Genomic DNA, 26,659 nt, shown 5'->3' with positions numbered 1-26,659 from the left:
CTCTGCATTTCCTTACCTGGATGACTGAGCATGCATCAAGACACCACATTAGATAGTTGTCAGTTTATTTAGAGGAGTGTGGCAAAGCTTGTAGAAACTGATGTCAAATCACATCAGCATCAGGTGTCAAATGGTAGAACTGACACACCAAATCAACCATTCTGACAGCCTGCAGTGTGTGAATGAGGAAATTTGATCTTGAACTAAAGATAACATTAGTTCAAGATCAGGTTGAACTAAGGTTCTCAGGTTTATACCGTTACCACGGAGGATATACAATAACAGAACTTTTTACATGTTGCAGAACAGATGTAGCCTCATGTCATTGTGATGTAAAACATGAATAGGAAACATGAGGACATCAGCTTGTAAGCTATAAGTACATGAACAAACTGTAAATGACTTACGGTTCAAACTAGCCTACCATCTTTTACTATTAGTTCATCTATAGATTCAGCATCAAAAGTAACAAATTCTTGACTTTGACATAATTATGACATTTACGGGTCAATGTGAAGCACTTCTGTTTGAACTGAGGTGGGAAATGGGTGCAGCTACTCTGCTGTACAGGAGGAGGTGTTGTTGCATTGTGCATCTCCCATAGTGGGATTTATAATAAAAGAACACCAGAGGTCTGGACCCTGTTAAAGTGATGAGTATATAACACCATCATAATCTCATGTAAGCTTGTCTACTATGTGCAATGATCACAAAGCAAAGAGCCAAAACAGTGACAGGAAAGCCAGTAGCTGTGCTGAATACAACTTGCAAAAATAAAAAACTGAATCCAAACAGTCTCAGCGAATCAAGAGTTTATGAAAGGATGGCAGGTGAATGATACAGAAGTAAATATCTGACAGCATTCTAGTAGTTATGCATGTTGTTGCTGAATCACTTAAGATGTAATCACAATAAATCAATCAATTATTTTCCCACGTGAATTTTTTATTGTTGACATAATGCTGATCAGTTTTTACATTGTTTTATGCGACAGAAGAGAAAACACTACAACCACTAGTATGAACATTTCAGGATGGTCCCATAGTCAGTCACGACCCACAGATTGCCACGATCATAGCTCACGTGGCTGATGCGAGAGGGCATTGGTAATTTGGTCCAGCCCGTGCCTTGTGGAGTGCTGCTGTCGATGCCTTGTCTGTAGAGAGAAGACATTGATACTTAAATCATTGGATCTGTTTTATTTGTGCAATTGAGGTTTTGGCCTCAGCTCCTCGCCATATTATCTGTCCTGAGTTAAGAGTTGTAAGTCTCATGGTTGCTCGGTCTGGTGATCCAGTGATAATGTTTTTGATTACTTCATGTTCTGTGATTTGGGGGTTTCTCATGGTCTAGTCTGTTGCATTTCTAGCTCCTTTGGTTATTCCTTAGTATTGTTGGTGATTTCTAGTCTTTAGATTTTGTTAAAGTTCTGTGTTACATCTAGTTATCTGGGTTTCTATGTTCGTGTATTTCCTGTTTTACTTTGGTAGTCTCATGTCCTGTGTTAGAGTTTTCTATTTTGCTTCCTTCCTGTCTCGTGTGTCAGATTAGTTCAGCTGTGTCTCTCTTCTGTATTTATTGTGTGTTTTCCTTTGTTCTTTGTCGGGTCGTCTGCATTTCCTCTGCTCTTCTTCACTCCACATTTTCAGGTTTCAGGTTTTCTAGTTCAATGTTTCAAGTTTCATGTTCAACTTTTCCCAGTTTAGGTTTTGTTAGTTTCCTTTCTGCCATTTGTTTTGTAATATTTGTTGCAGCCCTAAATAAAGGCTTGCTTTCTGTTAACATCCACCTCCCTCTCCATTTGTCTGCATTTGGGTCCGCATTCTCATCTCTCCACGCCGTCTGCCTTAGCAGGCGTGACAGGAAGAGGTAAATATGTTTAACAGATGTGAAAAATGAGATTTCTATGATTTCTTTTAAGTGAACACCTAAATGTATTATAGAGGAGAGACAGATCATTCAAAGAATCCACAAATGAAATCTGAAAATTCTGTAACGACAAAGATAACCAGAGGAGCATAATTTCTGAGTTACAGAAACTATGATGATTATAAGTAAACATTACTAGTTTTCTTTTTTAGCATTTGACTGGTGATTCTACACATGAACATTTTATGGCTCAGTGATCATTACAATGAAAGTCGCTTCTAGAAAGATTTAAGCACAAATTGCCTTTGTGAGCAATTTGTTATTCATTTGTGGAGAGGTCATTCTAAGGTTGAAGAGCAAAATAGTGGTTGATCCATTGCATGGATAACAACAGAGGAGTCAAAAACATAATAACCTGATTCAAACAGAGACTGAAAGAGTCAAAGCAAAAAGAAAGAAAGAAGAAAGAACAGAAATACTGCCAGGGCTAGTTAAAATGCTATCAGACTAGATTAAGTGTTTACCTTTGGAAGACATCTCCATCTCTATTTACAACAAAGACGCTTCCATCAGTCCCAATTTCAACCATTACTGCAAGACCTTCCACTTGTATCCAGCCACTGATGCCACAGGTGCTTGGTGTTACTTTCTGTCATGAAAAGCAAATATGGTGAGATGTCTTGATCATACAAATAACAACACAAATGATCATTAAAATAAAAAATAATTTACTGTGAAGAAGATGTTTTGAGCTGAGTTCACTCCCCAGCATCCATATTTTGAGCTGCAACTGACATACATTAAAAGCCCAGGCAGGGTTGTCCAGCTCAGGGGGCTCTGTTCCCTGTAGGCTGAGGCAATGGTGCTTTTGAGACAGTGGATGGTGGAGGTGTTGGTAACTCCCACCACCTGACCATCACCTCCAGCATCCACCTGCTGTAAACTCTCACCTGAAGACACACAGAGGTTCAGATCATTCATTCTAACAGCTGCTACTGTGCACACTCTACTGTGTTAAGTCTGTGATAAAGCTCACCATTCGCAAAAACAAAGCTGCCAGCTACGTATTTGTAGACCCTGTTGTTGAGGTCAACACCCCAGATTCCTGCAGGTCCCACTGAGACATGCTTCAGGTTGAGTGAGCCCATTTTGTACCACTGTGATCCAAGCAGGAAGTATGCATAATTGTTGCTGTCTGTCATCACAACGTTCCCCTGTCCAGCATCAATCTGTACAGCAGGAAACTGTTGTGGACCCTCCGTGCAAGTGCCGCCTTTGAAGAGAAAACCATCAGTCATATGAATGGAACCTTTATTTATTTTAAGGATAAAAAAAATTTGCTTCTTGGTTGGTTTAAACAAATATAGTAAACGATAGTGTAGTTTTATTTTGAAAAACTGGACTTACCATGACTGACTGACAGGTAGTTTAGCATTAGCAGCAAGGCTGCGATAGCTTTCATCTTGTTTCTGAGTCTGTCTGCTGCAGGACTCTTCTGGGTGTGTTACTGGATGTTTGCTGAGCTACTGCACTGCACTGTTTGCGTGAGTGTGCATTTTATAATTTACCAATTATTGTGAAACATGAAACAGATTTTCTGTCTGTTTTTCTTTTTTTTATACAATTTAGGCAAAGGAGGAAGTTGTGAAAGAGGGATTTTTTTCAAGTACAACCACAAAGCAAAGACTCTGAAGATTCTTCCAAGATAAAATGATTTCCATGAAACATACAAACCTTCCATCACCCCGCTAACTTCGTAAGCCAGGGTTAAACTATGTATATATATATATATATATATATATATATATATATATATATATATATATATATTAGGGGTGCAACGATACACAAAATTCACGGTTCGGTTCGGTTCGATACTTTGGTGTCACGGTTTGATATTTTTTCGATACAAAAAAAAATGTTCATGCCTTTTTAATTTGTCATTTATTAAAATTATAAATATATATTTTAACTCAAAAGTACAGCTTTTAAATTTAATGTTGCTGAAACAAAAAAGTAATAAAAAAAATAAATCTGATTGAGGAATCACTCATCTTTGGAAAAGAGAGTTTATTACAGAGAAATGGCTCTTTCCAAAATAAAAGCTATACTATACGCTTCTTCTGGGCTATATTCTCAGCAGCATATTAAACATATCAGGTCCCCATAAGGAGAATCATGTGCTAACGGCTGTCTAAATGACTCGGGTAAAGTTTGTAGCATGCGTGCTTGTTGTTTTTGTCTGCTTCCACTTGTCTTTGCACTAGGATGATGTCGGAGTAAATGTGCAGTCATATTTGTTGTGTTCCCACTAGTGCTGTCAGCGTTAATCTGAAATGATGATAACGCCACAACGTGGTAAATCTCCGTTAACGAGCTACCGCGGATCGCCCTGTGCATGGGGCTGGACGGCCAACACGTTAACGAGCTAACTGCGCTAACGCACTAGTTCCCACCAATGTAATTGAGCATTGCTGGCACATCCAACATACTGTTTTACTTTTGTCCATGACGCGCTTACCTTCAGGGTCATACGTTACATGAAAACCAAAATAGTTCCAAACGCCAGATCTGAATGAGGGTGGGGGAGGTTCAATTTGCCATGTTGCAACGAGCTTAACTTCTGTCTCGCTAGCTTGCCCTGCGCTCAGTGAATCTGCGTTCCACTACTCCACCTAGGCTGCACTGTCGAGCGCAGATCCACTGAGCGCTCAACACAGACAGCATCATCAGAAGGAAAGTTGATAAAATAAATTAAAAAATGTTGTATTGTTCGATACATATGCGTACCGAACCGAAAGCACTGTATCGAACGGTTCAATATTGATACGAGTATTGTTGCACCCCTAATATATATATATATATATATATATATATATATATATATATATATATATATGTATGTATATATGTGTGTGTGTGTGTGTGTGTGTGTGTGTGTGTGTGTAGGACTGAAACTGAAGGAAATGAAGAAGTGAAAATGTTGTGAAAGCTAACAAAGCCCAAGAAATATCTGACTCAGGACATTGAGCGATGTGTTTGTTCCAGTTCTGCTTTTGTGCAGAGTATATTTTGTCCTTTTTTTTCCTTCAGTGTTTTCATAAATTGGTGTTCTGTAAGGATTTTGCTATGAATGTTAACAGCTATCTCGCTTGGAAAGATGGCTGAACAAGGTTGTAATGATTGAGTAATGATTGATTGTAATGTAATGATTTTAAAAATAATACATCCAAGCATTTAAAAAACCTAAAATGAATTTAATATGGTAACCATCACATAGTTGAGGCAGGACAGACTTTAGGTTTAGTCTGTAGCATTAATAGCATTACAGTCACTATTAATGTTTATTGTTTAATAATAGCAAGTGGAAGCACATAGACTGTGATTTATATGTCTATGTATGTGTAGCAGTATACGTCTTTAACTATAACTACATTATTTAGCTAATTCCAAGGTTTTTTTGCCTGTGTACCAAGCCTGTTCCTTTGGCCAACAGAGTCTGCATTACTTCTCAGTCCTCTGGCTACAAATTGGACTGTTTTCAGTTTAATATTAGCTCAAAGATGTAGCACAACAATGTGTAAGCTGTATGTTCTCTTCAGGACAAAGCCTTTGTTCATTACAACTTATTTGTCTATATTGTCTCATCGTTTGAGTAGATACCCTAAACTCTGTTCATTTCATGGTTTACTTTAGAAAAGAAGAGGAAACCAGCCGATGTCGCGTTAAACAACAGCAGCACGTTTAAGCTTGATCAGCTGTTGTTAGAATTTATTTAATATTAATTTCTAACATCAGCTGATGTTTGCTGGAGCCACAGCTGCAAAAAAGCTGCTGTTCATGATATCGGTTTGGTTATGTGGTGAGAGGGAAACATGAAGATGAAACCAGGAGATGTCCTTACTGAATCATCAGAGCTTTGATGGAGAAACAGGTTTACCTTTTAGGTGACATGAATGAGTTGAAGGGAAGTTATGAACTGTTTCTGAGAGACAAATAACCCCAGAATCCTTTTTTAGGTAGCTGACAGCTGGTAACTGTGCAGGGGCGGGTCTAGCAAAGTTTTGCCAGGGAGGCCAGGTGGGGCATTAACAGGGAGAGGTGGGCACAAAGAAATACTTTTCTTTCTTATTCTCATTTAAAATGTCTAACTTTTAAAAAATAATTATCTGAATCTTACAACAAAGGATTGATAGATTGATGCATATATACCATCAAAACAGTGAACATCACTGTCACAACAGCGTTTGTTTTCATTCAAAGGCTTTATGATTTTTCCTATAATGGTGGGCCAGTCTCTAGTCAAAATGCCCGGGCCGATTTTTTGTCCCCGTCCAGCCCTGTATGCAGCTCATCTGCAGTCTGGTGTTACCTACATCTTCCTATTCAGAAGGCAGAATTTCCAAGTTCTGAGTACAATCAAAGCACCACGACTGCAGTTTTTGTGTTGGATGTAAAAGGCGCACATGACGCTGTGACGTAGGCTAGAATCATGGCAGCAGTCAATGACGGTCCAGGCGTGGGATTTCTCTCGTGGAAATATGCACATTATCTTTTCCTTTCTATTGGTAGGTGGCACAGTGCACTTGTGGCAAGTAAGCAAGCTAGAAGACTGGCAAAGTTATGGAAGCAACACATTAACAAGAGAATTGTAATTGTAGTAAGAGTAAAACCAAAGTTACTTTCCCTAGTAACTAGTTACTTTGAAAGTAACGAGTAACTTGAAGTAACTGAGTTACTTTTGATAGAAGTAACTAGTAATGTAACTAAGTTACTATTTTAAAGTAACTTACCCAACACTGGTAACAGCACTGTCAAATCTGCAGATGACACCATTATTGTAGGAACTACAAAGAGGACGTCTGGCATCTGTGGCAGTATGACAGCAACAGCCTGGACCTAAATATAACCAAAACCAAAATATGATAGTAACCTTGTTCAGCCATCTTTCCAAGCGAGATAGCTGTTAACATTCATAGCAAAATCTTTACAGAACACCAATTTATGAAAACACTGAAGGAAAAAAAAGGACAAAATATACTCTGCACAAAAGCAGAACTGGCACAAACACATCGCTCAATGTATGAGTCAGATATTTCTTGGGCTTTGTTAGCTTTCACAACATTTTCACTTCTTCATAGGGTTGCCAACCGTCCCTTAAAAAACGGAATCGTCCCGTATTTAGAAACAAAAGTACACGTCCCGTATTGAGCTAATAAGGGACGCACTTTGTCCCGTAATACAGTGAGAATCAAAAGTAGTCTATAAGTTTTAATGTAATTAACGCTTTGTTTGAAAACATAATTCCCAGCCCCGCCCCTGCTTTGTGACCAATGAGCTGACAGCACACTTATGACAATTCGAGTATGACAATTCAGATTACCGCTCATCTCATTGGTTGAGGAAAGGTCGCTTGCGGAGAAAATACCGGAAGACAACAGATGACCACAACAAAAAGCATGGCCAACAGGGAAACAAACGCCGACACTGCGGTGCAAGTCTCAGACGACAGTACACCTGAAGCTGGGCAAACACTGTGCGATTTTCAAACTGCACGATTGACTCGCAGGGGTTATAAGTTCGTAGGTCACGATGCAGGGTCTCACACTATACCGCCCGATGCTCTGATGCGACCTGAGTCACACTGTGCCTCCATAAAATGAAGGTTATAACAGAAAATCTGTCGCTCGCTCTCCCTCTTTGTCTTTCACTCACACAGACACACACCGCCATCAACATTGCTAAATTACTAATGACAAACATGATCAGGCAGCTGTGATTGAGCAGCAATGTAAATCCAACTATTTTCACGGTTGTTGTGGTCGTGATAATTTGGTGATGCCACATCGAAAAGGCTCGGATGAGCTTTCCAAAGTTCTACAAGTTGTGCCTCCATCGCTTGAGTCCAGATCACACGCTGCACAGCCGTGCTGCTCCGTCTTTTTCACCGACGTTTACGTGTTTGCGCGTGAGCAGTGTGAGCGGCTGCGGTGACACCCTCACGAGCGATTGATGATCGGGAGCTGGTCGTGAGGTGTTAATCGCTTCTCGTTACCCCACGTATACTACACGATGCACGATGAAGGTCAAAATCGGGCCGATCACCAAATTGGTCGCACGACTCAAAAATCGGCTCAAAATGGGCCAAAAATCGCACAGTGTGAGCCAGGCATTAGACCAGCAATGTTTGTTCCTCTCAGAGAAAGAAAAAAAGGCTGCAAAAGTGCAGGGAAGAATGGGAAAAGGAAAACACCTGGCTGGAAAAGTGCACGATAACATCTATAAAGCGCACTGCACTGTGTGCCGGCGCACTTTTTCCATAGGCGTGCTTCTAATGGTGGGCACATGAAGAACATGAGGGGCGTGAAAGCTCGGGGAACCCTTAACCAATTTTTGTCTACCAGGCCACGGCAGAACCAGATATGGTAAACACTGGTTTGTTTGTTTTTAAACCCTCTGGTTAAGGTTAAAATGGGCATGTGCAGTGAATATCAGCGCTATGTGGCCAGAAGTGTGATAATATAATTTATTTTGTGTAATAAACAACTGCAAGGATAGATGATTACAACAAATAGATGAGTAATACATAAAAGTAATACATAGATGAATAATGATGATGAGTTATGACGCGTAATCATGGGAACAAGTGGGTTTACAAACGGGAGCAAAAGCTGAAATAATGCCTCTGCTGAAGCCAATTGCACTAAATGCACTAAATGTGCACTGTTACAAGAATATTTTTCTTTCTATTGTTTTCTATTAATTTATATAATTTTAAGTTAAGCAGGACAGAGTTCTTTTAAAGAAAGATTTACTTTTATTATCAAAAGTTAAGCATGACAGGCTTCTGTTTAAGAAAGAGACCTGTTTTATTGTGTTAATGTTGTCATTTTGAGCTAAAAATAAATGGCTAAATGATTTTTGTTTCCCATGTGTTGATATCACAAAGAATACGCATCTACTTAAATCAAATTCAAGTCAAATGGTTAAAAAAAATAATTTCACACACAAAAAAAGAGCTAAAAAATTCACCACACTGGGAAGGGTGAAGACAACTGGGTCGCCCGGCCCTGGCCACGAGGTGTCCCTTATTTATTTTTCAGGGAGTTGGCAACCCTACTTCTTCATTTCCTTCAGTTTCAGTCCTACACACACACACACACACACACACACACACACACATATATATTAGGGGTGCAACAATACTCGTATCGATATTGAACCGTTCGATACAGTGCTTTCGGTTCGGTACGCATATGTATCGAACAATACAAAATTTGTAATTTATTTTATCAACTTTCCTTCTGACGATGCTGTCTGTGTTGAGCGCTCAGTGGATCTGGGCTCGACAGTGCAGCCTAGGCGGAGTAGTCGAACGCAGATTCACTGAGTGCAGGGCAAGCTAGCAAGACAGAAGTTAAGCTCTCCTTGCAACATGGCAAATTGAACCTCCCCCACCCTCATTCAGATCTGGCGTTTGGAACTATTTTGGTTTTCATGTGACGTATGACCCTGAAGGTAAGCGTGTCATGGACAAAAGTAAAACAGTATTTCGGATGTGCCAGCAATGCTCAATTACATTGGTGGGAACTAGTGTGTTAGCGCAGTTAGCTCGTTTACGTGTTGACGCCGTCCAGCTCCACGCACGGGGCGATCCGCGGTAGCTCGTTAACGGAGATTTGCCGTGTTGTGGCGTTAACGTCACTTCAGATTAACGCTGACAGCACTAGTGGGAACACAACCAATATGACTGCACATTTACTCCGACATCATCCTAGTGCAAAGACAAGTGGAAGCAGACAAAAACAACAAGCACGCATGCTACAAACTTTACCCGAGTCATTTAGACAGCCGTTAGCACATGATTCTCCTTATGGGGACCTGATATGTTTAATATGCTGCTGAGAATATAGCCCAGAAGAAGCGTATAGTATAGCTTTTATTTTGGAAAGAGACATTTCTCTGTAATAAACTCTCTTTTCCACAGATGAGTGATTCCTCGATCAGATAGATTTATTTTTTATTACTTTGTTGTTTCAGCAACATTACATTTAAAAACTGTACTTTTGAGTTAAAATATATATTTATAATTTTAATAAATGACAAATTAAAAAGGCATGAACATTTGTTTTTGTATCGGAAAAATATCAAACCGTGACACCAAAGTATCGAACCGAGCCGAACCGTGAATTTTGTGTATCGTTGCACCCCTACTATATATATATATATACATAGTGTAACCCTGACTTACGAAGACCCCATTTAACGAAAAATTCAAGTTACAAAGGCAAAATGCCCGCGTTCGAAATCCGCTGGCTTAGTCCAGAATGCCCACAATACCTTCCGAATCATGTGATAACCCCTTGGCTTTCGTACTTGCGTTTCGCTGTTCCACGTGAAAGACGTATTGTTGTTGCAGTGCGCTATTTTGTGTGCTTTTTGTTTGCAATTAGCCTATCGTTCATTCATAATGGGGCCAAAAAAACTTTCTGCAAGTAATTCGAGTGAAAAGAAGAAGCATAAAGTGCTCTCGATGGAAACAAAAAGAGGAATTATTGATAAATATGAGCGAGGTCCTCCTCCACCACGAACTTCATCTTCAGCCAGCATCGCCTCACTCAAAAGGTGATGGAAAAAGGTGCTTCGACGTACAAAAATTTTGACTTACGAAAGACCCTCTGGAACGAATTTATTTTGTAAGTCGGGGTTCCACTGTATATATATATATATATATATATATGCATATATATATATATATGCGTGGGGCTGCATGGTGTCAACGCGTTTTCATGCACGGGGCGATCCGCGATAATTCCGCTAACAGAGATTTGCCTCTTTCTTTATTTTCTCTCTTTCACAACTTCCTCCTTTGCCTAAATTGTGTAAAAAAAAGAAAAAGGGGTGTTGACCTCAACAACAGGGTCTACAAATACGTAGCTGGCAGCTTTGTTTTTGCGAATGGTGAGCTTTATCACAGACTTAACACAGTAGAGTGTGCACAGTAGCAGCTGTTAGAATGAATGATCTGTACCTCTGTGTGTCTTCAGGTGAGAGTTTACAGCAGGTGGATGCTGGAGGTGATGGTCAGGTGGTGGGAGTTACTGACACCTCCACCATCCACTGTCTGAAAAGCACCATTGCCTCAGCCTACAGGGAACAGAGCCCCCTGAGCTGGACAACCCTGCCTGGGCTTTTAATGTATGTCAGTTGCAGCTCAAAATATGGATGCTGGGGAGTGAACTCGGGTCAAAACATCTACTTCACAGTAAATTATTTTTTATTTTAATGATCATTTGTGTTGTTATTTGTATGATCAAGACATCTCACCATATTTGCTGAGATGGTGAGATGCAGTAAAGGTTGAAATTGAGACTGATGGAAGCGTCTTTGTTGTAACTAAAGATGGAGATGTCTTCCAAAGGTAAACACTTAATCTAGTCTGATAGCATTTTAACTAGCCCTGGCAGTATTTCTCTTCTTTCTTCTTTCTTTCTTTTTGCTTTGACTCTTTCAGTCTCTGTTTGAATCAGGTTATTATGTTTTTGACTCCTCTGTTGTTATCCATGCAATGGATCAACCACTATTTTGCTCTTCAACCTTAGAATGACCTCTCCACAAATGAATAACAAATTGCTCACAAAGGCAGTTTGTGCTTAAATCTTTCTAGAAGCGACTTTCATTGTAATGATCACTGAGCCATAAAATGTTCATGTGTAGAATCACCAGTCAAATGCTAAAAAAGAAAACTAGTAATGTTTACTTATAATCATCATAGTTTCTGTAACTCAGAAACTCAGTAACTAAGAATTTTCAGATTTCATTTGTGGATTCTTTGAATGATCTGTCTCTCCTCTATAATACATTTAGGTGTTCACTTAAAAGAAATCATAGAAATCTCATTTTTCACATCTGTTAAACATATTTACCTCTTCCTGTCACGCCTGCTAAGGCAGACGGCGTGGAGAGAAGAGAATGCGGACCCAAATGCAGACAAATGGAGAGGGAGGTGGATGTTAAGAGAAAGCAAGCCTTTATTTAGGGCTGCAACAAATATTACAAAACAAATGGCAGAAAGGAAACTAACAAAACCTAAACTGGGAAAAGTTGAACATGAAACTTGAAACATTGAACTAGAAAACCTGAAACCTGAAAATGTGGAGTGAAGAAGAGCAGAGGAAATGCAGACGACCCGACAAAGAACAAAGAAAAACACACAATAAATACAGAAGAGAGACACAGCTGAACTAATCTGACACACGAGACAGGAAGGAAGCAAAATAGAAAACTCTAACACAGGACATGAGACTACCAAAGTAAAACAGGAAATACACGAACATAGAAACCTAGATAACTAGATGTAACACAGAACTTTAACAAAATCTAAAGACTAGAAATCACCAACAATACTAAGGAATAACCAAAGGAGCTAGAAATGCAACAGACTAGACCATGAGAAACCCCCAAATCACAGAACATGAAGTAATCAAAAACATTATCACTGGATCACCAGACCGAGCAACCATGAGACTTACAACTCTTAACTCAGAATAGACAATATGGCGAGGAGCTGAGGCCAAAACCTCAATTGCACAAATAAAACAGATCCAATGATTTAAGTATCAATGTCTTCTCTCTACAGAGAAGGCATCGACAGCAGCACTCCATATGGCACGAGCTGGACCCACATACCAATGCCCTCTCGCATCAACCATGTGAGCTATGTTCATGGCAATCTGTGGGCCGTGACTGACTATGGGACCATCCTGAAATGTGTTTGCTAGTGGTTGTAGTCTTTTCTCTTCTGTCGCATAAAACAATATAAAAACTGATCAGCATTATGTCAACAATGAAAAATTCACGTGGGAAAATAATTGATTGTTTTATTGTGATTACAACTTAAGTGATTCAGCAACAACATGCATAACTACTAGAATGCTGTCAGATATTTACTTCTGTATCATTCACCTGCCATCCTTTCATAAACTCTTGATTCGCTGAGACTGTTTGGATTCAGTTTTTTATTTTTGCAAGTTGTATTCAGCACAGCTACTGGCTTTCCTGTCACTGTTTTGGCTCTTTGCTTTGTGATCATTGCACATAGTAGACAAGCTTACATGAGATTATGATGGTGTTATATACTCATCACTTTAACAGGGTCCAGACCTCTGGTGTTCTTTTATTATAAATCCCACTATGGGAGATGCACAATGCAACAACACCTCCTCCTGTACAGCAGAGTAGCTGCACCCATTTCCCACCTCAGTTCAAACAGAAGTGCTTCACATTGACCCGTAAATGTCATAATTATGTCAAAGTCAAGAATTTGTTACTTTTGATGCTGAATCTGAACTAATAGTAAAAGATGGTAGGCTAGTTTGAACCATAAGTCATTTACAGTTTGTTCATGTACTTATAGCTTACAAGCTGATGTCCTCATGTTTCCTATTCATGTTTTACATCACAATGACATGAGGCTACATCTGTTCTGCAACATGTAAAAAGTTCTGTTATTGTATATCCTCCGTGGTAACGGTATAAACCTGACATTATGGGACTTGAAGTAAGCACAGTCATCCTCATCCATCATGCTGTCATCTGCACTTTTATTTCCAACCTATTCCTTATCCTTCCACACTGTTGGGGTTTCCTGAAGCCTCGCATACATATTAGGTTTTTACTTGTGTTTGTTTTCAGATAAAGAAAGGAAAAAAAGAAAAAAAAGAGGGGGCGTGTTATGGAGTAGACGTGCAAACCACGAGGTCCCATTTATCTGTTAAATTACTTTATGGTTCACCTATTGTGGCCCAATTCAGAGATTTCTTAAGCTCTATTAAGAAAGTCAGCATTGTTTTAGCTGTTTTTCTTTCCATCTTTTTGGCTTATCTCGAAGTGAAATGCCTCCCAAGCAGTCTGCTAAAGGAGCGCAAGCTAGCTGCTCAGAGACCGCTAGCAAAACTACCGTTGATCCAGCGACACTGCTAGCTTTCCGCGACATTGTCAAAGAAGTGATTCAAGAGGAAAATGACAAGCTACGGGACGAAATTAAACGAGCCATTTCGCCCATCCAAACCGCTCTTGACGAATGTACTGAGAAGTTGGGCGAACACGAAGAAGGCTTGAATAATCTGGACAAGCGGCTAGAAGTTATGGAGACATGTTTCACAGATCTGAGTAACCAATACAAGAAGTTGCTGCTGAAAACGGACGACTTGGAGAATTGGGGAAGACGATGCAATTTGCGTATATTAGGAGTGCCACTAAATCCCACTAAATTTGTTGCTGATCTGTTGCACGTTGTTACGTTGGAACCAAGCACACCATTGTTTTTCTTGTGACATTACCAATAAGTTTGATGTGTCACATGACCCTCTTCCTATTGAAAAAACAAAAGTTGTATCCAAGATGGCCGACTTCTAATTGGCCACCATGGTCACCACCGATCTTGAGGAGTTTGCCCCCTCAGATATACTAATGTGCCACAAACAGGATTTTAATATCACCAACCATTCCCATTTTATTACGGTGTATCAATATAAATGGCCCACCCTGTACTATAAGGAAGTATGACACACAGTCAACATGCTAACATTATTACCACATAGCCATTGGATGCATTTTTGAAATCCATTTTTCTCCTTGAAAATAAAAATATCAGAGTCCAGAGGTAGCTCTCCTGGGAGGTGATATACAGCGACTTGCAAAAGTATTCGGCCCCCTTGAACTTTTCCACATTTTGTCACATTACAGCCACAAACATGAATCAGTTTTATTGGAATTCCACGTGAAACAAGATTGGTTCAGATCTCTGGATTCACATATTTCTAAATTCCTTTGGAAAGATAAACCCCCGCGCATCAGCTTAAAAACGCTACAAAGAACCAAGGATAGAGGAGGATTAGATCTGCCTAATTTTCACCAATACTTCTTAGCCAACAGGCTTCAGTTCATCTCAGAATGGTTAAAATGTACCCTCTTAGATGAGCCCTGGCTAGATGTTGAACAGGCACTATGCAATGATCTAGAGATTTCAGACCTACCATTTATTAGCTCAAACATCAAAAGACATGAATGCTTTAAAAGCATCAACATCAGCTTTTCTCTGACAGCATGGTGGGAGTTTCTAAAAATAACGGAGTCTTCATTAATCCCATGCAAACGTACACCTATCTGGAATAACCCTGACATATTACAAAACAAAAATATGATTAATTTCCCAGAATGGAGTTGTAAAGGAATTAAATACTTAGAACATATATTAGAGGGAACAGAATTTATTCCATTTGACAGACTAGTTACACAATATGGGATCAACAAGAAAAGATTTTTAGAATATCAACAAATTAAATCCATAGTAAAAAAGAAATTTAACCTCAGTCAAGTTGAATTACAAACACCACCAAGTGTGGTTCAATTTCTTACTCTTAAATCCCCCAAACTATTATCTAAAATATACAGAACACTTTCTAAAATAGATGAATCAATATCCCTTCCTATTGCAAAGTGGGAAGCAGATTTATCAGTCAGCTTAGACCAAAACGTCTGGTCTCAGATTTGCTTAAAAACCTTTAAATTGATTAAAAATCCCAATCTGCAATTAATACAATACAAAATACTGCATAGAGTGCACTATACAGGTCATCGAATGTTTAAGATGGGCTTTACATCCGCCAACAACTGCTCACACTGTCAAGGCAATACACCAGACAGTTACATCCACGCTCTTTGGTTCTGTCCACCAGTGCAGAAGTTTTGGCACGAGATATGTGAGGACTTATCAAAGTGTCTGAAATGTAAAATTCCAACCTCCCCTTTAGTATGCTTGTTGGGAAATTTGGATGATGTCACTACAGAAATTAATACAGTCCACATGGTTTTTATTGCCCTATGCATCGCCAAGAAAACGGTCCTCATGAACTGGAAAAATAAAAATAATCTTAATTCTAGCCAATATAGAAACTATCTAATAGATCACATTAGTCTCGATATAGCCTCTGCCACCACATTAGATCAATCCCTCTGGGCTCCTTTGATCGGCTCCATCACCTAGCGGGGGTAGGGGGTCGTGGTTTGGTCCCGCCTTGGCTATTGTGGTTGATGTGGAGGTTGGGATGGGCTTAGGGCATCTGGAGGACCCCTAGAGACGTTATCCCTGGAGGGCTTAACCCAGGGGTTGTGTTCATAACCTGGTTAGTGGCTCTGGTCGCTCTCAGAGGTTGTTCTCCTCGTGGCCGCGTGCAGCGGGGCTGGAGGATGGTCTGTGCTGGCGGACGTAGGTTACTGGCCTGGTGGCCTGGCTGCCCCTGAGTGGATCCGGGGCGGGCGTGGGGGTTTGGGGTTCGGGGGTGCTTCGCCTCCGTGCTGGGGCTCTGGCTGGGCCTTGGGGGCTTCGGTCCTCGTCGGTGTGTCGCCGAGGTTGTGGGCGGGTGGGTGCACAGGGGCTCAGCCCTGGCGCAGGGGGCCTCTTGTGCATCGGCCTAACCGGGGGGCTCTTCAACTGGCAGGGAGGTTGTTCCATCTTTGCAGGAGTCCACTCTGCAGGTGGGGGAGAGACATAGGAGAGGTGGAGAATAAACTTAACCTGGGTGTCTGTGTCTTGTGTAGTCTGGGAGATGATTGAATGTTGGGGTGGGTACAGTTTCCTCTGCGGTGGGGGGGGGTGGGCTGCCCCGGGTCCTGTGGGGCTTGGCGGTGCTGCTGCCGTAGGCCCCGGTCTGGATGGGCCTGGGCTCCCTTGCCTTGGTGGATACCAGAGGACGGGGGTGCATATTGGGGTCAGCGGGGGAGCTGGCCCTAGGGAGGGACACCCTCCCCTCCCTTCTTTTCCTCCCCATCCCCGGCTGCCTCCCTCTTCCCGCTCCACCACACCCACCCACACAGGTAGGGCTTTGGGGTGCGGGTGTGTCACCAGGGTGCAGGGGAGACATTCCCCCCCCCTCTGTCCTCTTCTGGCCACCTGTGCCTCAATTTTATCTTACAACTTAGACATCCACATTACTTACACTCTCATAACACACACACATATATATATATATAGGGCCTTGAGGGTGGGCACGTTAACGGCGTCCAGTAGACGGTCTGTGTATTCAAACCTACCTCTGGCGCCGGTGCCCACCTCTCAATTTTAAATCCATGTAGACATTGAGGGTTCTCGGGAGGGGCCGTGCTAACACCTGCTGCTCTCTGGCAGCAGCACCATGCTCTCCCTTGTTTTAAATACACTTTAGAGCAACACGCAGCAACACTACACTTGAGCAGGAGGAGGGAGGTATGGGGTCTTAACACACCCCCGTTCTCTGCTAGCCATCGGGGCGGGGGGGCTGGGAAGAGATGCTGGCTGTCCGATTGGCCTCCCTGCTGCTGCGGAGCCTGGGGCGGTCTGCTTGCCTCCACCCCGGAGGGAAGGGTAACATCTCTTGGGTCTGGGTGCCGTTTCCATCTCTGGGGGTGAAGATACCCGGACCCGGGGTATAGAGTATGTTTGGGGAGTGTGATTGTGTGTACATGTCCATTTACGTTTATTCCTACGTTGGGTGAGTGCTGAGTGTTTGTATATGTGTGCATGAGGGTGGGAATGCATGTCTGTGTCTGTGTGTGCCTGTTTGTCTGTGTCTATATGTCAGGTCGGGTCTTAGACTCCACCTCTCTGGGAACTCCAAGGCCCTCCAAAGTGTGGAGGCCTATCTCCCCTCACCACACTCCCTGCCGGTGACTGATGCCCTCAGGGGTCGGTGCATTGTTGGTTCTTGGTGTCCGGGGCTGGGCGCTCAGGTCATGTGCCAGCTCACTCCCGGTGGCTACTTGGCGGGGCCTGGCGCCTGCTGCTCGGTCAGGCCTCTTCCGGGGCGCGGGGGGCCCTCGGGCCTCCGCCCTCTGTGCCTGCGGCTCGGTTCACTCTGGCACAGCTGGCTGCCGGCGGAGCCGGCGGGCACGCCGGTGCAGCCCCCTCTAGCTTCTGCCCGGTGGCTACTGGGTGACCCCTCGTCTGGGGATCCTCAGCCCTTCCCATGAAGGTGGCACGGATGCCCCTCCGGTGGTCCTCCTTGGGCTCTTGCACTCTGGGGCCTCTGGATGTCTGGGGCCTGGATCTCCTCCATGCCTGCTTCATGCCCTGGGGGACGGGGCTATGGCTCTCTACATCCTCTAGCAGACCATTACATGGGGAAACCATTTGAATACAAGCGCGCCGATCCACACAGGTGTGCACATGGGTGTTCACTGTTCGTAGACTTAAATCACACCTTTCTTGGCTGCTACTTCAAAGCACATTGTGCGCTGTCTGTCCTGCGTGCTGCACAACAACATTCAATATTTAGTATTTACTGCTGTTTACACTTAGCTAGATTAATGCGATGGTGTTGTGTATAGTATGTTGCTTTGTTTTGTTTTTTTTTGCTTGTTTTCTATTCTTTTTCTCTCAACAGGTGATCCCGGAGATATTTTTTCTTCCCCCCTTTCTCACTGTCCCTCTCCCCTTCTGTTTTTCTTTTCCTTCCTCTTTCTTTCTCCCTTTCCTATCCCTCACTCATGTCTGTCCCATCTGTAACAACTGAAAATAAAATAAATAATAAAAACAAAGGTCGATCAAATGGACCAATACGGCAATGCCATGATGATCCATTTGGCAAAATAAATCCATTGGGTATCCTTGTTGGTCTTCAGACAACAATTCTGACGGCTAAAGAACCAAATGGGACAGGCGAGAAAAAAAAAGAAAAAAAAAAAAAAAAAAAAAGGAATTCCACGTGAAAGACCAACACAAAGTGGTGAACACGTGAGAAGTGGAACGAAAATCATACATGATTCCAAACATTTTTTACAAATAAATAACTGCAAAGTGGGGTGTGCATAATTATTCAGCCCCCTTTGGTCTGAGTGCAGTCAGTTGCCCATAGACATTGCCTGATGAGTGCTAATGACTAAATAGAGTGCACCTGTGTGTAATCTAATGTCAGTACAAATACAGATGCTCTGTGACGGCCTCAGAGGTTACCCATATGGACATTGAGAAATGTTGACATAGACCGATAATTAACGGACACTAAGAAGCAGAAATTTATCACAGATATTTGTCAAAGATTTTATAACAGATTGGAGAGCAAATACAGTGAATTTTTACAGGTTTATACAGATGGGTCAAAAGATCCTAAGACTGAAGCAACTAGTGTAGCAGTGGTAATTCCAGAGTTAAATTTAAAGATTGCGAAAAGAACATCAACTCATCTGGGTGTATATGCAGTTGAATTGTATGCCATACTGCTGGCTCTAGAATGGGTGGAAGACAGCAGAGTCTCAAAAGTACTGATATGCAGTGATTCATTGTCGGCATTATTAAGTATTGAACAAGGATACACAACTACCCATCAGCAAATTCTGTATGACATTCTTTTTGCTCATCATAGACTGTCTGACAAAAATAAACATGTAGTAATAATGTGGACTCCGGCTCATGTGGGTATTTTGGGTAATGAAAGTGCAGATAGGTTGGCCAAAGCAGCTGTTAAAAGAGTCGATATAGATGCACAGATACCACTGTCAAAATCTGAAGGGAAAAGTGTAGTTTGGACAGAAAGTAGGAACTTCTGGCAAATGGCATGGGATAATGAAACAAAAGGGAGACATTTGTATAGGGTGCAAAACACAATAGAAGCTAAGAGGAGTAGCGGATTAAAGAGACAGGAGGAGGTTGTTGTCAGTAGAATACGAACAGGCCACTGCTTTTTAAATGGTACTCTTTTTAGGATAGGAAAACATCCGACTGGGTTGTGTGATGGGTGCACTGCTATGGAGACGGTTGAGCATGTACTCCTTAGTTGCAGGAAGTATGCAAGTCACAGGAGGGTGATGTGGGGTGAAATGAGTGGTGGAAGGGAACTTATGTTTGAACGAGTGGTTAAAGAGTTAAGTCATGGTGAAGGGAAAGTGGTGGTTTTTCGTTTTTTGAGAAATACTGGTCTCATCAAGAGGATCTGAGGATTCAGGAATGACGGACGATTAACAGCCAGGAGGTGACAGTAATGCAACAGTTTTGGATGCAAGCTGCCGTTAAACTTGACAGAAGAAGAAGAAGAAGGCCTCAGAGGTTGTCTAAGAGAATATTGGGAGCAACAACACCATGAAGTCCAAAGAACACACCAGACAGGTCAGGGATAAAGTTATTGAGAAATTTAAAGCAGGCTTAGGCTACAAAAAGATTTCTCAAGCCTTGAACATCCCACGGAGCACTGTTCAAGCGATCATTCAGAAATGGAAGGAGTATGGCACAACTATAAACCTAAACTCAAAGGCCGAACAAGGAGAACGCTGATCAGAAATGCAGCCAAGAGTCCCACGGTGACTCTGGACGAGCTGCAGAGATCTACAGCTCAGGTGGGGGAATCTGTCCATAGGGCAACTATTAGTCGTGCACTGCACAAAGTTGGCCTTTATGGAAGAGTGGCAAGAAGAAAGCCATTGTTAACAGAAGTCCCGTTTGCAGTTTGCCACAAGCCATGTGGGGGACACAGCAAACGTGGAAGAAGCTGCTCTGGTCAGATGAGACCAAAATGGAACTTTTTGGCCAAAATGCAAAATGCTATGTGTGGCAGAAAACTAACACTGCACATCACTCTGAACACACCATCCCCACTGTCAAATATGGTGTGGCAGCATCATGCTCTGGGGGTGCTTCTCTTCAGCAGGGACAGGGAAGCTGGTCAGAGTTGATGGGAAGATGGATGGAGCCAAATACAGGACAATCTTGGAAGAAAACCTCTTGGAGTCTGCAAAAGACTTGAGACTGGGGCGGAGGTTCACCTTCCAGCAGGACAACGACCCTAAACATAAAGCCAGGGCAACAATGGAATGGTTTAAAACAAAACATATCCATGTGTTAGACTGGCCCAGTCAAAGTCCAGATCTAAATCCAATCGAGAATCTGTGGCAAGATCTGAAAACTGCTGTTCACAAACACTGTCCATCTAATCTGAAAATCTAAAATTGATTCATGTTTGTGGCTGTAATGTGACAAAATGTGGAAAAGTTCAAGGGGACTGATACTTTTGCAAGCCACTGTATTTCCCAATATGAATCCTCGTGGTTAGTTTGGCTGAAAAGACAAATGAACGAACAAAAACATTTATATCTCAGAGAAGAGATCTCTATTAGATATTTTTTTACCCACTTGAATGGAACTGTTGAATGATAACATTTCATACGGTCATTGTCAGCACGATGTGATTATATCGCAACAATAGAAGAAGAAAATAATCTGTTTAGCACAGATCACTATATCATGGGCCGATTTAAATCCATTGTAGATTCTAGTAAATAATCTCCAGGAAGATATCACTTATCAGTTCTTACTCTTAGTTTCTAGTAAATGCTAAAACATTTCCTCCTTTATTAGCTCTGGAAAACTGCCTGGAAAACCAGGTCAGACTCACAGTTCTAATGTTTCAGCGTGCTATAAAAGTAACACAAACACACCTGTCATAGGGGAGTTGCTCAGCAAAGATACAGAGATTCATTCCTTTAACACACAGACTCAGACACAATATGAAATTTTTTGCAGCCTTCTTGTTGGTCCTTAGTTACCCGTTTGTCAGTCATGGTAAGTCCTGATTTTAAAAAGTGACAATGCAATATTTCTTGAAGCCAATGAAGGTAAAATAAATAGAGCAAAACAAAAAGTTCCCTTTAAAAGTGATACATCATGCATTGAGTTAACTTGTGCTTTTTTAATCACAGGCTGCACTTGCACGGAGGGTCCACAACAGTTTCCTGCTGTACAGATTGATGCTGGACAGGGGAACGTTGTGATGACAGACAGCAACAATTATGCATACTTTCTGCTTGGATCACAGTGGTACAAAATGGGCTCACTCAACCTGAAGCATGTCTCAGTGGGACCTGCAGGAATCTGGGGTGTTGACCTCGACGACAGGGTCTACAAATACGTAGCTGGCAGCTTTGTTTTTGCGAATGGTGAGCTTTATCACAGACTTAACACAGTAGAGTGTGCACAGTAGCAGCTGTTAGAATGAATGATCTGTACCTCTGTGTCTTCAGGTGAGAGTTTACAGCAGGTGGATGCTGGAGGTGATGGTCAGGTGGTGGGAGTTACCGACATCTCCACCATCCACTGTCTGAAAAGCACCATTGCCTCAGCCTACAGGGAACAGAGCCCCCTGAGCTGGACAACCCTGCCTGGGCTTTTAATGTATGTCAGTTGCAGCTCAAAATATGGATGCTGGGGAGTGAACTCGGGTCAAAACATCTACTTCACAGTAAATTATTTTTTATTTTAATGATCATTTGTGTTGTTATTTGTATGATCAAGACATCTCACCATATTTGCTTTTCATGACAGAAAGTAACACCGAGCACCTGTGGCATCAGTGGCTGGATACAAGTGGAAGGTCTTGCAGTAATGGTTGAAATTGGGACTGATGGAAGCGTCTTTGTTGTAAATAGAGGAGGAGATGTCTTCCAAAGGTAAACACTTAATCTAGTCTGATAGCATTTTAACTAGCCCTGGCAGTATTTCTGTTCTTTCTTTCTTCTTTCTTTCTTTTTGCTTTGACTCTTTCAGTCTCTGTTTGAATCAGGTTATTATGTTTTTGACTCCTCTGTTGTTATCCATGCAATGGATCAACCACTATTTTGCTCTTCAACCTTAGAATGACCTCTCCACAAATGAATAACAAATTGCTCACAAAGGCAGTTTGTGCTTAAATCTTTCTAGAAGCGACTTTCATTGTAATGATCACTGAGCCATAAAATGTTCATGTGTAGAATCACCAGTCAAATGCTAAAAAAGAAAACTAGTAATGTTTACTTATAATCATCATAGTTTCTGTAACTCAGAAACTCAGTAACTAAGAATTTTCAGATTTCAGTTGTGGATTCTTTGAATGATCTGTCTCTCCTCTATAATACATTTAGGTGTTCACTTAAAATAAATCATAGAAATCTCATTTTTCACATCTGTTAAACATATTTACCTCTTCCTGTCACGCCTGCTAAGGCAGACGGCGTGGAGAGAAGAGAATGCGGAACCAAATGCAGACAAATGGAGAGGGAGGTGGATGTTAACAGAAAGCAAGCCTTTATTTAGGGCTGCAACAAATATTACAAAACAAATGGCACAAAGGAAACTAACAAAACCTAAACTGGGAAAAGGTGAACATGAAACTTGAAACATTGAACTAGAAAACCTGAAATCTGAAAATGTGGAGTGAAGAAGAGCAGAGGAAATGCAGACGACCCGACAAAGAACAAAGGAAAACACACAATAAATACAGAAGAGAGACACAGCTGAACTAATCTGACACACGAGACATTATATTTGGGTCACCAGACCGAGCAACCATGAGACTTACAACTCTTAACTCAGGACAGATAATATGGCGAGGAGCTGAGGCCAAAACCTCAATTGCACAAATAAAACAGATCCAATGATTTAAGTATCAATGTCTTCTCTCTACAGACAAGGCATCGACAGCAGCACTCCACAAGGCACGGGCTGGACCAAATTACCAATGCCCTCTCGCATCAACCACGTGAGCTATGATCGTGGCAATCTGTGGGTCGTGACTGACTATGGGACCATCCTGAAATGTTCATACTAGTGGTTGTAGTGTTTTCTCTTCTGTCGCATAAAACAATGTAAAAACTGATCAGCATTATGTCAACAATAAAAAATTCACGTGGGAAAATAATTGATTGATTTATTGTGATTACAACTTAAGTGATTCAGCAACAACATGCATAACTACTAGAATGCTGTCAGATATTTACTTCTGTATCATTCACCTGCCATCCTTTCATAAACTCTTGATTCGCTGAGACTGTTTGGATTCAGTTTTTTATTTTTGCAAGTTGTATTCAGCACAGCTACTGGCTTTCCTGTCACTGTTTTGGCTCTTTGCTTTGTGATCATTGCACATAGTAGACAAGCTTTGTTAAGATATTCATTGTGTGTACTCATGTTGTACAGTGTTTAACTGCATTATGGTTACTGTGGTTTAACAGAGACAGTATTTTAGTTGTCACCACAAGGAGGCACTGTTTCATTGTAAGAGCACGGATGCTGCGTCATCACGCCCCTAAGAAAAGAAAAAAGTACTATAACGAAAATGCCACCCATGTGGAAAGTTTTGCCGCGTGTTGATGTGGAATAAAGTTCCCAAAATGTTAAGGACATTTTTGCCTCCGTCGTCATTTTCCTTCGAGTTGATCGCTGTCGATGCTGCAATACTCAACAGGTTATGGGCCCAGGGCCGACTCGAAGAAGAGTTTTTTCTCATGAAGATCCGGAGCCACAACGGATAGCAGGCTAACGGCTAAATAGCAACATGGATCAACGAGGAGCAAGCAGGCTGCCTCGACTCATGTTTGACGGAGATGAGACCAGATATGAACTTTGGGAAAGTAAGGTGCTAGGATATTTGCACTTGTTGGGATTAAAAGACACTGTTCTGAAGGAACCGAACAGTGAGGCTGAAGTAGCAGCAGACGGTAAGAAGAACGCTGACGCTTACGCCGAGTTAATCCAATTTTTGGACGATAAAAGCCTCTCACTGATTATGAGAGATGCCCCTGATAATGGGAGAAGAGCATTAAAAATATTGAGGGACTACTACGCTGGAAAGGGGAAGCCCCGAATTATCAACCTGTACACCACGCTGACATCGCTTCAGAAAAAGAGGGAAGAGACTGTCACAGACTATGTCATCAGAGCAGAGGCCGCCATTACAGCACTGCGCAATGCGGGTGAGACTTTAGGTGATGGATTATTGATTGCTATGGTTTTAAAAGGACTACCTGAAAGTTTTAAGCCATTTGCAATACACGTTACTCACGATAAAGACGATATGACGTTTGCTGAGTTCAAAACAAAGCTACGTAGTTTCGAAGACACCGAAAAGTCAAGCGCATCGGAGTGTAGCGACAACGTAATGAAAACAGGAGGAAGAACCGGGCGTGAGCACACGAGATCCAGCGCACAATGCAGATACAAGAGCGATGTGGACATTGTGTGTTTCAAGTGCGGACTAAAAGGCCACCGAGCAAAAGTGTGCAGACGGAGGACGTGGTGCAGTCATTGCAAAAGCAGCACACACAGTGATACCACATGTAGATATAAATACAAACAAGATGGCGCGCGGAAGGTCGCAGATGAGAGCGGCAACGGATCCAAAGCAGAAACGCCGGATTATGCCTTCAGGATTGAGGGTGTAGACATCAAAGTCCAGCAGTCAGCATACAGCATTGAGGAGAAAGGCCTGTTGGTAGACACTGGGGCTACCTCACACATCATTAACAACATCGCCAAGTTCAAGAGCTTCGACAACGCGTTCAGACCGGAGTCACACAGCGTGGAACTGGCAGACGGTACCCAGTGCAGAGGCATTGCCCAACAGAGGGGGGACGCAGAGGTGTTCCTGATTGACAATACAGGCCAGCGACGCAAAGCAACGCTGAAAGATGCGCTGTTTATTCCATCATACCCCCAGAACATATTCTCTGTAAAGTCAGCCACCGCATTAGGAGCAACAGTCACCTTTAAACAAGGGCAAGACATGTTGACCCACAAAGACGGTACTAACTTTAACATTCATGTGTATGGCAAGTTGTACTATTTGCAGACTGAAGTTGAGAGTAATAAGTGTAACACCTGTCATGACATACAGGCATGGCATGACATATTAGGTCATTGCAACTATGAAGATGTAGTAAGATTGCAAGGTGTGGTTAACGGTATGCAGATTAAGGGGAGAACCGACAGACCTGACCAGGAATGTGAAGTGTGTATCCAGGGAAAGTTTGCACAAACCCGAAACAGAGATCCTGATACAAGAGCAAAGGCTCCTTTACAAATGGTACACACAGATTTAGCAGGTCCGATAGCCACTGAATCTATTGATGGGTACAAATATGTGCAGTCATTCACTGATGATTATTCAAACTCAGTGTTTGTATATTTCCTGAAGACGAAAACTGATACAGTGCAGGCAACAGAGAAATTTCTAGCGGATGTTGCACCATATGGCAAAGTAAAATGCATCAGATCAGACAATGGGACAGAGTTCACATGTAGAGATTTCCAAACCCTGTTAAGAAAAAATGGCATCAAGCATGAGACATCAGCCCCGTACTCACCCCAACAGAACGGTACAGCCGAGAGGGGGTGGCGTACTCTTTTCGAGATGGGCAAGTGCATGCTAATTGAGAGTCAGCTACCAAAATGCCTATGGAACTATGCCATTCAAACTGCTGCTGTAACACGGAACAGATGCTTTAATAAGCGAACAGGGAAAACACCCTACCAAATGCTGACTGGTAAAAAGCCAGACTTGTCAAAGATGCAGAAATTTGGGTCTGTGTGCTATGCATACAAACAGGACAAGGGGAAACTTGATTCAAAATGTGACCAAGGTTTCTTTGTAGGTTATGATAAGAACAGTCCCGCCTACTTAGTTTACCACCCAGAAACTGAGAAAGTTCAGAAACATAGACTTGTTAAGTTTGTGAGCAAAGTAAATGTAGAAAGACAAACACAGACAGATGAGGGGGAACTAAATGGTGACTGTAGCAGAGTAAGACAGCCTATGGCTAACAGACCTTCAGAGAAAGGTGACAAGGACAATGAGGAGGTTCCAGAACCTATTGTGACAGACAAAAGTCCACAAAATGGTATACCTGATGAGCGTGAACAAAAAGAGTCAAGTGTGGCAAGTGATGGATCTGACAACAAAAGGTATCCTATTAGGGAGAGAAGAAAACCGGGACATTTAAATGACTTTGTAGC

The 26,659-nt window shown here is 41.9% G+C and overlaps 3 protein-coding genes and 2 long non-coding RNA genes across 5 annotated transcripts in view; 3 read left to right on the top strand and 2 right to left on the bottom strand.

Moving 5' to 3' along the window:
* The window catches only part of LOC146498680 (uncharacterized), a 129,746-nt gene that overhangs the window by 91,724 nt on the left and 11,363 nt on the right, over positions 1-26,659 (bottom strand). The gene's annotated exons all lie outside the window — the stretch shown is intronic.
* On the bottom strand, positions 802-3,417 carry LOC146498684 (fish-egg lectin-like). The gene is made up of 5 exons (XM_085138240.1): positions 3,277-3,417; positions 2,906-3,142; positions 2,602-2,819; positions 2,394-2,518; positions 802-1,156 (listed from the first exon to the last, which is right to left on the bottom strand). Exons 1-5 carry the CDS (start codon positions 3,329-3,331, stop codon positions 1,015-1,017), a joined length of 777 nt encoding a protein of 258 aa, XP_084994366.1. The 5' UTR covers positions 3,332-3,417; the 3' UTR covers positions 802-1,014.
* Positions 10,180-26,659, top strand: part of LOC146498675 (uncharacterized) — a 245,408-nt gene continuing 228,928 nt past the window's right edge. Inside the window, exon 1 of the long non-coding RNA XR_014870257.1 lies at positions 10,180-10,299. This is a non-coding gene — a long non-coding RNA (uncharacterized LOC146498675). The remainder of the gene's footprint in view (positions 10,300-26,659) is intronic.
* On the top strand, positions 10,644-12,869 carry LOC146498683 (fish-egg lectin-like). The gene is made up of 4 exons (XM_085137305.1): positions 10,644-10,830; positions 10,917-11,141; positions 11,224-11,290; positions 12,509-12,869. Exons 1-4 carry the CDS (start codon positions 10,659-10,661, stop codon positions 12,648-12,650), a joined length of 606 nt encoding a protein of 201 aa, XP_084993431.1. The 5' UTR covers positions 10,644-10,658; the 3' UTR covers positions 12,651-12,869.
* On the top strand, positions 21,324-23,696 carry LOC146498682 (fish-egg lectin-like). The gene is made up of 5 exons (XM_085138239.1): positions 21,324-21,457; positions 21,595-21,831; positions 21,916-22,133; positions 22,217-22,341; positions 23,336-23,696. Exons 1-5 carry the CDS (start codon positions 21,403-21,405, stop codon positions 23,475-23,477), a joined length of 777 nt encoding a protein of 258 aa, XP_084994365.1. The 5' UTR covers positions 21,324-21,402; the 3' UTR covers positions 23,478-23,696.

Source organism: Neolamprologus multifasciatus, chromosome 17 (genome assembly GCF_963576455.1).
Source record: "Neolamprologus multifasciatus chromosome 17, fNeoMul1.2, whole genome shotgun sequence".
NCBI classification, from domain to species: Eukaryota; Metazoa; Chordata; class Actinopteri; order Cichliformes; family Cichlidae; genus Neolamprologus; species Neolamprologus multifasciatus.
The sequence above is the reverse complement of the archived record's forward strand: the minus strand, read 5'-3'. Positions and strand labels throughout refer to the sequence as shown.

Coding starts and splice junctions, on each gene's coding strand:
- LOC146498682 (XM_085138239.1), top strand. CDS start 21,403: ATGAAATTTTTTGCAGCCTTCTTGTTGGTCCTTAGTTACCCGTTTGTC. Junction 21,832..21,915: donor CAGCTTTGTTTTTGCGAATG/GTGAGCTTTATC, acceptor CTGTGTCTTCAG/GTGAGAGTTTACAGCAGGTG. Junction 22,134..22,216: donor GTCAAAACATCTACTTCACA/GTAAATTATTTT, acceptor TTTTCATGACAG/AAAGTAACACCGAGCACCTG.
- LOC146498684 (XM_085138240.1), bottom strand. CDS start 3,331: ATGAAAGCTATCGCAGCCTTGCTGCTAATGCTAAACTACCTGTCAGTC. Junction 3,143..3,276: donor CTACCTGTCAGTCAGTCATG/GTAAGTCCAGTT, acceptor TTCTCTTCAAAG/GCGGCACTTGCACGGAGGGT. Junction 2,519..2,601: donor CTCAAAACATCTTCTTCACA/GTAAATTATTTT, acceptor TTTTCATGACAG/AAAGTAACACCAAGCACCTG.
- LOC146498683 (XM_085137305.1), top strand. CDS start 10,659: ATGCACGGGGCGATCCGCGATAATTCCGCTAACAGAGATTTGCCTCTT. Junction 10,831..10,916: donor CAGCTTTGTTTTTGCGAATG/GTGAGCTTTATC, acceptor GTGTGTCTTCAG/GTGAGAGTTTACAGCAGGTG. Junction 11,291..12,508: donor GATGGAGATGTCTTCCAAAG/GTAAACACTTAA, acceptor TTCTCTCTACAG/AGAAGGCATCGACAGCAGCA.